This window comes from Neolamprologus multifasciatus, chromosome 12 (assembly GCF_963576455.1).
Source record: "Neolamprologus multifasciatus chromosome 12, fNeoMul1.2, whole genome shotgun sequence".
Lineage (NCBI taxonomy): Eukaryota > Metazoa > Chordata > Actinopteri > Cichliformes > Cichlidae > Neolamprologus > Neolamprologus multifasciatus.
Genome location: NC_140450.1, coordinates 5,887,184 through 5,898,019, shown reverse-complemented (window position 1 = coordinate 5,898,019; position 10,836 = coordinate 5,887,184). Strand labels below are relative to the sequence as shown.

The window sequence follows — 10,836 nt, the reverse complement described above, 5'->3', positions numbered from 1 at the left end:
TTCGCTTGCTTGTTACGCACAAGTCTACCGTTGTTTACAGCGCTGTCGGCCGACGTTTTTTTTTCGTTTTATATACTTCCGAAAAGAAAACCTAATTTCTGCCGTTCAATACTGAACAAATTTAAAGTTTTTAAAATTATGCAAAATGCAAAACGCTCAGCCGTGTCTCTAATAAAACCGCTGTAACTTCAGAGGTAATGTTCATATGTTGATTAATGGTTTTCTTTCGTTTTTGATGTACTGCAGAATATTTTTATAAAATCCCAGGTCAGGAAAATCACCTTCATGTTTTTCTGTGTTTTATCCTCAGCTACTTTGACACAAAGGCATCTGCTGTGATGCTCACACCTTTGATAAAGTCTTGCGTGTGTCAGCTTCCTTTTTATAGATACAAAAATATGTAAATGTACTGATCTGAATTATAATATTTCTGACTGTCAAAATTTCCCAGATTCAAATCGAAGTGAATCGAATCGAATTAAATCGAATCGTGGATCGAATCGATTCGGGACCTTGTGAATCGGAATTGAATCGATTCTAGAAATCAGTGACGATACCCAGCCCTAGTCAAAAACCACCTAAACAGTCATTTATGTTAGGGGCTTACAAAAAACCCAAAATGTGATTTACAATGTAGTGTCTATAATGTTAATTTTATTATAATTTAGTGGCTTCTCAATTGTTCCACTTGATATGACACAGAATTTATCAGCACAGCTACCTGAATTTAGAGGATCAGCTGATGGCTCAGGGTAGGTGAATGGTGAAAAGCCAGAGACACAAGAAGTAACAACAAATATAAAGACTAGTTCTGGTTGTTTTGGAATAACATTTTTATTGTAGAAAACATACTCATTGGCACTTTCCTTTATTGTTGCTGAAATAAAGGAAAAAAAATGTTTCTTAAAGAGGTTTAAATGTTGTATTAGCTGCAGTGGCACACGAATATGTTCTACAGTATGTTACCATGACAGTTTTGGGGTCATTACAACAACATTACAACCAACGTCACTGAAAACCGTCCGTACAGAACTCATTTTCGCAATTTTTGAACCATTTCATCCTGTGCAGTTTGTGCTGTAGTTTCTGCAAACATGATATGGTGCATAATGTATTCCCAAGCACAATGCAAACTCTATGTTTACAGTGATGCAATGTTAAAAAAAACAAAAAAAACATTATTTGGCACTTGACATGTGCTACATATTTTTTGCATATGCATGTTAACGGATTTTAAAATTCTGATATTTATCAAATAGATGCATAGGAAGTGCATTTGGCAAAGAAAGAATGATTTGGCAACAAATGCTACATAAGTGTTTCTGACGGCAGATTACACAGTGTCTTCATTATTTGTTACTAATACTAGATGATACTAACTGGCATCATCCACGTAAAGTATTGAAGTATACTAATGTGTAACACCATTAGCATTTACCACAGTGAACCTGATAAATACTGAACACATCGACTCACCCACTGCCACGACTCCTCTGTTAAAGACTTTGTGTTTTGAGGTTTTGATATGTTTTTCCTTTTCCCTGCCACGACTTTGAAATGGGTCATTTCAGAAATGTAAAGCTTCCATTTGATGGTCTAAGAATGACAAATTAATATTAATATTAATACCAATTAATACTAATACAATGCTAATACTAATATTTGAACCTGTACATTGGCATCCAGGTTTAACACCTTCTTTTGAACCGTTTTCCTGTTTTCTCAGTAAGTTAATACCTGTTATTTAGCTACTGTAACAATTTCTGTTAATAACTTAATAGAAATTTCCAATTTTTATTACATCTGCATACAATGGAAATCAATCAGAAGTCACGATCTGCTTTAACTACTTGACCCACAATTGCTAAATGCTAGCAAGGTAGCATTAGCAAGCTCATTATTACTATACATGTTAAGAATTACAATACTTAACATGTATAGTACCTCTTAGTTAACATTAGCCACTGGTGTATGTTAGCATGTAAACATTAGCTTGTGAGTTAATATGTTCCCAGTTAGCATCGTATGAGCTTGCTTGGTGAAATTTTCAGACTTTTTTAGTTATAAGTGTGTTAAAAAGTACCCAATCCAACATGCTAGCACCCCAGAAAGAGCATGTTAACATACGAAAGGAATATTTAAAAAAAATAAATAATAATAATTGGCACGCTTTCAGTAGGACTAATGATTAATCACTAGTGTATAGTATTTTCTACTATATTTCTCCTACAGACAGTCTTGCACCATTGGCAACTACCAGCCCTCCACCTCCACTACGAAGGGCTCTTTAACGGGGATCCTGCCACTGTTGACGATCACACACTCTGTGTATGGCAGGTTCCTGTCGTTGGTGTCCTGAAGCTCAATGGTGTGAACCACAGCCTGCAAAAGGAGATCCACAGAAGCAGGTTAGATACTTTATTTTAGTGACAGTGAATCACACATCAGTTTGTTTTAGGTGTCACCTTTAACATGCAGTGCAGTATTTCCACTAAACACGTAACAACAGATCAAGTCGTTAAAGTCCCATTCACACAGGTCTTAAAACTAGCGTTTGACCATCTGGTAACCACAGGCTGTGAGGGGGAAAAAAAACGGACATTCCCTAATTCTTGTGTTCTTAGTTGGAATGCAAGTGATGGACTTGCAAACAATGTCTTGCTATTCTCAGGAGCTTTAATAAAACTATGGAAAGTACAATCCAAACCGGAAATTGCACCTTTTTAAACATACTGGCTGTGGGGTTAAAACAACTTTTACTTTGAAGGCAAATATTCTCACACTTTGTCACATTTATGCTATTAATTAGCAAGTATTTGCAGCCAAAAATAAAAAACCACAGATAAATGCAGAAATCTGATAGGAATCAAAGCAATCACTAGAAGATTTTTGGTGCAGCCAATCGCCAACCTTCCTTTTATCCCAAAACTTTATGAAAGAGCAGTTGTCAAACAGCTAACAGATCATCTGCAGAGGCTTATTTGAAGAGTTTCAGTCAGGTTTCAGAGCTCATCACAGAAACAACTTTAGTGAAGGTTATAAATTATCTTCTTATGGCCTCTGACAGTGGACCTCAGCGCTGATCATTATATTTTATTACAGTGATTACAGCATGCTGTAGGTATTACAGGTACTGCGCTGCAGTGGTTTGAATCATATCCATCTAATATACTCCAATGTGATCATAACACACACCAATTAGTTAAACTGCAGGAATGTCTTAAAGACATAAAGACCTGGATGGCCGCTAACTTCATGCTTCTTAATTCAGATAAAACTGAGGTTATTGTACTCGGCCTTAAAGATTGTAGAAATATAGTATCTAACCATATTTTTACTTCGAAAGGCATTACCTTGGCCTCCAGTACTACCGTGAGGAACCTTGGAGTCATTTTTGACCAGGAAATGTCCTTCAATGCACATATTAAACAAACAAGTAGGACTTCTTTCTTCTGTTTGCATAATATCTCTAAAATCAGAAATCCTTTACAGCACACGATTAGAAAATGTTCTTCCTTTCCTACCTTCTTCTACCCAGGACAGATTCAGTCTGATAATGATGAACAAAACCTGCCAAATTAAAACATGTTTTCCACTTCCACGTGTAGTACTTATCTTAATCTGTCCCTTGTTACAGTACACTTATTATTTTCTCAGCACTTTGACTTTACTACACTCTCAGAGAAAGCCCAGTAAATTTTAGAAACCTAAGTAATAGTTTCCTGCCCTCTGCTGAGTCCCCACAGCTCAGAACATTGCTAATACTGACCTTCCCTAGCTATAGCCTTTGCATACCTGTGCTCATCTCTCTTGTTGCTTCCTTGTCCTTGATTTAATGCTTTGCCAAGTTTTGCTCCTGCTGAATGCAGCCCAAGTCTGGATTATTTCCTGTACGGGTGGAGTTCCTGAATCTATACAAGAAACTAGTTTGCCTGTGGCAGACCTTTCAGAACAAATACAAGGACTAAGAGAATTAAATGTGAGCTTACTTTCTTTAATAGTTTGTACATTTAGTAACTCATTAGCTCTCAGTGAAGAGTCTTCGAGCTTCCTGAAAACCAGTCCTCCCATGCCCGCTGTATTCAGCTAATATTATTCAAACATCAGTACTCTCCTTTAAAAATAGAAAAATAAATAAAAAAGGGAGAAGGAAACAGAACTTTATGAGCCCTCTGAGCAGACAGGAAAATGCCTACCCCAGCTCTCCTTTTAAGTAGGATGGTCCAGTTTTGCGAGGATATGCAGCTGTTTAATGTCTCTTAGGTGCAATTTGTATTAATTTGGAGTTTTGTGCATTACATGCAAATGCTTCTCTTTAGTGTGATTTTTCATCTTGCTGGTCATTCTTATTTTGATCTCCATTTATGGCTCATTCAGCTGAATTGTTTATGTTTTGACATGTTTGAATGGGACTGCTAATTACTCGTGGTTCTTCGCAGGCGATGTTAGTCGACACCTTGCTTCTGCCTTTTTCCACCCATTCAATTATTATTAGGCTTTTTTTTTTTTGCCAATTACAAATTAAAGTCTGGACAACATTTTAGGTCCATCTAAGAGGCGCAACGATGACCATAAAAAGAAAAGAAAAACATTTCAGCGTGTAATATTGGTTGGTTGGCAATCTGACAGTTTCCCATCTCTATTTCTGTTCATATATTTTATGCTTAATTTGTTCTGGCTTTGTTTTAATTTTCTCTTTGGATTGTTTTTAGTTCTCTGCTGTCACTGAGGTCATTTTATGCATCTCTGAAGTTTTTTGAGATTCTGCTCAGAGGTCCACTTGTGAATCACACCGCTCACCCTGTAGGCTGTTAACAGATTATTTCACAGTCAGGACACATTTGCACAAATAAACCCACACCTTCTCCCCTGCAACCAGATGTAAGAAAAAGATTAATGGAAACAAAATCTTAAGTTCCACCCACCATCCCATCCAGGACTTTGCCAAAAACCACATGTTTCCCATCCAGCCACGGAGCTTTGGAAGCTAGGATGAAGAACTGGGACCCATTGGTGTCTGGCCCAGCATTTGCCATGCTCACCTGGTACACAATTACACACACAACTCTTTGTTACGTCATGTCATCACTTGTCATATTTAGGTTTGAGTCAACTACCTTATTCTCCAATACATGAATTGCTAGTGAGAGTGTGCTCACCCAGCTTGCTCCAAGGTGCTTCAGTTTGAAGTTCTCATCTGCAAAAGTCGTTCCATAAATGCTGTGACCTAGATTTAAAAAAAGGAGATTCAGTTAAGCTGTGGTGGATTTTTTTCCTAAAATGAAAAAAAGGTTTAAATTGAATGTGTAGGTACTACTTTGTCTTTCATTCCCACCTCCAGTCCCATCACCAGATGTAAAATCTCCTCCTTGGATCATAAAATCCTTGATGACTCTGTGGAACTTCGTCCCTTTGTACCCATAACCTTTCTGCAGAGACATGTAAAAACATAATGCTGCAACACAAAGACCACTGTGCATCAAGAGTGATACACAATTATGAAACTGCAAAACAAAAAAAAGAAGTGATCGATGTGAAAACTAGATTTTTCCACCTGTGGATACATTTGTATGTCCCAAACGTTATATAGAACTTAAAATATAAACATGTTGTACAAGTAACCTTGGAAACAATGTCAACGCTAATTTCTAACTTTCTGACTGACATGTTGTGGTTATGATGATGGCTACATTTAATCGCCATCACTACCGTTAAATTTTAAGTGTGTGTTTTCATCTGTTTGTCTATTCACATGCATGTTGTATTTGACACATTAATTTGTAAAGATTATGCACATTCACTGATTATTTAATTAGCTACACCTGTTGAATACTTGCTAATACACATATTTCATCTGCCAGTCTCGTGACAGCAGCTCATTTAGATCAGAGCAACTGAATGAGGAAGAAAGCTGCTTTCAGTGAATGTGGCATGGTTGTCTGCGTTGTACTGGAGTATTTTGGTCTACTGGGTTGTTTCTGCCAAATCATTTCCAGTGTTTAAAGAGAAAATATCTAGTGAGCGGCAGTTTTGGGCAAAAAGGCCTTTTAGATGCCAGATTTCAGAGGAGAATAGCCAGACACCTTCAAGCTGATGGAAAGGCAACAGTAACTCGAATAGCTAACCAAGGTATGCAGAAGAGCATCTCTGAATTTACAGATTGCTGAACCTTGAAGCAGATGGGCTACAGCAGCAGAAGACCACGCAGGATTCAATGGCCACAGTTTGTTTTCATGGCCATTGTATTTTCCAATGTTGGAAAATATTGCCTGCTTAAATAAGTCTTGGTTTCTGCTACAATATTTGGATGTACCTTGTATCAACAGTTCAGGTTGATTGTGGCAGTTTAATGGTGTGGGGGAATATTTTCTTGGCATACTTTCCCCCCCAATACAAACTGAGCACTTGTTTTAACACCACAGCCACAACACAGAGTATTGTTGCTGACCACAGTCCACCCATTTTCTGATGGCTGCTTCCAACAGGGTAGAAAGCTAAGATCATCTTAAACTGTTCTCTTGGTCATGAGAATGAATTCACTCAAAGGTCACCAGATGTCAGTCCAACAGACCACCTTTAGGATGTGGTGGAATGGAAAACTCAAATCAAGGATGAAACTGTCATGGCAATATGAACCAAGATCTCTGAGGAATGTTTCCAGCACCTTGTTGAATCTTTGCCACAAGGGATTCGGGAAGTTCTGAAGGCAAAAGAGGTTCCAACCCAGTACTAGCAAGGTGTATCAGTTGAAGTGGCTGCTGAATATCTACCATAATCACATGAGTGTGCGTGGAAATGTGTATTTGTCCAACATCATCCTACCTCTCCAGTTGCCAGTGCGACAAAGTTATTCACTGTTAGAGGGACGACCTCTCCAAACAGACCAATGACGATCCGCCCCACCTCATGACCTCCCACCGTTATGTCAAAAAATACCTGGAAAACAAAACAGCTGTCATTTAATAAAGCGTCATACAACGTATTGTCATCCAATCAGCTCACTAATGGCCATCATTTCACACATGTACTGCAGCCATGTGCTTTTCTAGACATGTGATGGCGAACTAAGCTTCTGTGAAAAGAGAAAACCAAGCAAGTCGTCATCCAGTGCCATTCCTCTTGTACACACTTTCAAGATACATCCCACTGTTGCAAATAGTAGGACCACTTGTAAACATGACGCCAAAGGACTCATCTCCATCTGATAAGCCGGAGAGGTTCAGATAAAACTTCATGTAGCACATGGATGTCAACATTAATTTAGTCAAAAGACACTTCCATGCTCTTATGCAAACTTAACTCTGAGTTTATACTGAGCACTCATCCTCTGTGTCTATATGTAAGCGTGCTACTTTTCCTTTGCAACCAGAGGCCGTATCAGCCGTAATAGGGAGTCAGTTTCCCTCTGCCATCTCTGTTGCATTTAAGTATCAGGTTTCTGTGGCTCCAAAAACTGACCAGAGCTCCTACTTTAGAACATCATATCACAGAAATGTGTGGTTTAATTAGAGCTACGCACCCTTTAAGCACAGTATAAAAGAAATACAACAGCTATAATGTCAAGACAGGATCTCATGGCTGTTCAAAGAAGGTCCTTAACATCACCTTAGAGTACACCAGGGTTTGAGCTCCACATATGTTAACACAGTGTTTGCAAAATGGTTCTGAAAGTTCAGGTCTGGGTTTTATGCAGCTTTTCCATCTTAATAATAATAATAATAATAATAATAATAATAATAATAATAATAACAAATCCACTCCTTGGCACACCTGGTGTATGGTGAGAATTGAAAGAGTATGTAACATCAAAGGTTACAATTGACACTAAAGAGGTTAACAAGGGTGAAAACTGAGAAGAAACCAAATAAAGAAAAGAAGTGCTGCCTGTATCTGTGCAAGATGTCAACAGGCCTCAACCCAAGTATATCAAGCTTTTTTGAGAGGTTAGCCAATACCAACATGGTGCCAGAAAAGCTAAAGACACTTAGAGACCAAATGTTCCTTATGTAAGAAATCTGATGTATGTAGATGCAACTGTAAATGCAAAAAAGAGAATAATCCTGTAGTCAAAAAATTGCCAAAAGGCATGCCGGGTGATATACGGGTAATTTTATTGAAAATCACTGGTGATTTCTCTTTATACACTTTCATGCACGAGCTCCATGTTTAAATGAATTTCAAAGTAAAAGCAGGAATGTGGCTGAATGTGAGTTTAACAGATGGCTTTTGCAGATGTTGAGTGGCTCATGCCTTTTCAGTGTTTGTGCATGTTTATTACAGCCTCAGAGTAAGGAGGTCACATTTATCTAAGAGTGTGCGCGTGTGTTCGCCTGCGGACAAACGCATTGCGCATTAAGTTAATCTCAATTGACACGTATACAGCTGCGTGTGTGTCCCACATATTCTCGAAGAATCACGGAGACAGAAGCCTTGGCCTCCTATCGTTACCGGACACGTCTCCCCTCGCACTCCGGGTGACCTGTGCGCGCGTGCCCTTCCTGTAGTACAGCACTTCTGCGGGATCGCCGTGAACCCACGAGAAGATGCAGATCGAGCACGCGGAAAAGAAGCCTGCGCGGTTTTGGATTAATGCAAATAAATGCGGCAAAATATCGGCACCCACCTTCTCTGTGACTTTCGGTCCTGTCCGTGAAACTGCGCCGGACACCGACTGCAGGACGACGGCAGAGAGGAAGAGGAGAGCGGGGAGGCTCGTCCGGAGCTCCATCTTTGATTAGCGGAGACAGGCCCCTGCTGCGAGAACCGCAGAAAGGGCGAGAGGATAAAGAGGCAGTCACAGCAAGTCACAGCTGGAAGGCTGGCCGGGGAACGGCGCTCATAACCCGGCTACATCATAAGACCACTCCCCCCTGTGGGCTGAGTCTGGACCAAAGACCTGCCTACTGAGAGGGAGAGAGAGCAGACAGAGTGAAAGGAAAAGACGAGACTGAAGAGGAAACAAGAATAGCAGAGAAAATAAATGTTAAGACTTGAGAAATTTTGATGATTATAGTTTATGATGATATAGTGTCATGAAGGAGGATAATGCAGAGTATGCATACTGGCTAATGACTTGTGATCGGAAAGTTGTTTGTCAGTGTACATGTGTAGTCAAATCCTCCACTGGGTGTTACACAGATTTCAAAACAGCAAAAATGTTATCTTGTCAGGATTGTATTTTGCCATCTGTAATAAAAATCTGTGCTTATATTAGTGATAGACTGTATATAAAAGATGGATGAAGCCTCTGTGTTTGAGTAGTAAAGGCAATGTAAACATGTATTCTTTCTGTTGACCAACAGGAGATGAGTTTTCTTTCACTGCCAGCCTTTCCCACCTGTGACTTCAGAAAACACTTTCATGATGAGTTTGTGGTGTCAATCGCTAGTTTCAAACCTTTCGTCAATACAGAAATATGTTCAAATTGTAAATGTTGGTCCCATTTAAAGTAAAATAAACAACAAAGCGGGGTAAACGTAAGTGCAAAGTTACCTTGTAAGTAATTAGTGCTATTGTGTTAGGGTGCAGTATCCCTTTGATTTCTTCGTCAGATACCATAAAAGCCAACTAGCTATAACGTATATCTGCATGCACCATACAGTGGGGCAAAAAAGTATTTAGTCAGCCACCGATTGTGCAAGTTCCCCCACTTAAAATGATGACAGAGGTCAGTAATTTGCACCAGAGGTACACTTCAACTGTGAGAGACAGAATGTGAAAAAAAAATCCATGAATTCACATGGTCGGATTTGTAAAGAATTTATTCGTAAATCAGGGTGGAAAATAAGTATTTGGTCACCTCAAACAAGGAAAATCCCTGGCTCTCACAGACCTGTAACGTCTTCTGTAAGAAGCTTTTCTGTCCCCCACTCGTTACCTGTATGAATGGCACCTGTTTGACCTCATCATCTGTATAAAAGACACCTGTCCACAGCCTCAACCAGTCAGACTCCAAACTCCGCCATGGCCAAGACCAAAGAGCTTTCGAAGGACACCAGGAAAAGAATTGTAGACCTGCACCAGACTGGGAAGAGTGAATCTACAATAGGCAAGCAGCTTGGTGTGAAAAAATCAACTGTGGGAGCAATCATCAGAAAATGGAAGACATACAAGACCACTGATAATCTCCCTCGATCTGGGGCTCCACGCAAGATCTCATCCCGTGGGGTCAAAATGATCATGAGAACGGTGAGCAAAGATCCCAGAACCACACGGGGGGACCTGGTGAATGACCTGCAGAGAGCTGGGACCAACGTAACAAAGGTCACCATCAGTAACACACTACAACGGCAGGGAATCAAATCCCGCAGTGCCAGACGTGTTCCGCTGCTGAAGCCAGTGCATGTCCAGGCCCGTCTGAAGTTTGCCAGAGAGCACATGGATGATACAGCAGAGGATTGGGAGAATGTCATGTGGTCAGATGAAACCAAAGTAGAACTTTTTGGTATAAACTCAACTCGTCGTGTTTGGAGGAAGAAGAATACTGAGTTGCATCCCAAGAACACCATACCTACTGTGAAGCATGGGGGTGGAAACATCATGCTATGGGGCTGTTTTTCTGCCAAGGGGACAGGACGACTGATCCGTGTTAAGGACAGAATGAATGGGGCCAAGTATCGAGATTTTGAGCCAAAACCTCCTTCCATCAGTGAGAACTTTGAAGATGAAACGAGGCTGGGTCTTCCAACATGACAATGATCCAAAACACACCGCCCGGGCAACAAAGGAGTGGCTCCGTAAGAAGCATTTGAAAGTCCTGGAGTGGCCTAGCCAGTCTCCAGACCTCAACCCCATAGAAAATCTGTGGCGGGAGTTGAAAGTCCGTGTTGCTCGGCG

The 10,836-nt window shown here is 40.0% G+C and overlaps 1 protein-coding gene and 1 long non-coding RNA gene across 2 annotated transcripts; both read right to left on the bottom strand.

Annotated features, from left to right (window-relative positions):
- Positions 1 to 815: 815 nt before the first annotated feature.
- ppic (peptidylprolyl isomerase C) lies at positions 816 to 8,891 on the bottom strand. The gene is made up of 6 exons (XM_085180777.1): positions 8,624 to 8,891; positions 6,823 to 6,936; positions 5,336 to 5,429; positions 5,160 to 5,227; positions 4,926 to 5,042; positions 816 to 2,382 (listed from the first exon to the last, which is right to left on the bottom strand). The coding sequence occupies exons 1-6, from the start codon at positions 8,726 to 8,728 to the stop codon at positions 2,254 to 2,256; spliced, it is 627 nt and encodes a 208-aa protein (XP_085036903.1). The 5' UTR covers positions 8,729 to 8,891; the 3' UTR covers positions 816 to 2,253.
- LOC146506268 (uncharacterized) lies at positions 4,239 to 4,919 on the bottom strand. Its single transcript, XR_014877270.1, has 2 exons — positions 4,455 to 4,919; positions 4,239 to 4,422 (listed from the first exon to the last, which is right to left on the bottom strand). It is a non-coding gene; the product is annotated as an uncharacterized LOC146506268 (long non-coding RNA).
- Positions 8,892 to 10,836: the final 1,945 nt, after the last annotated feature.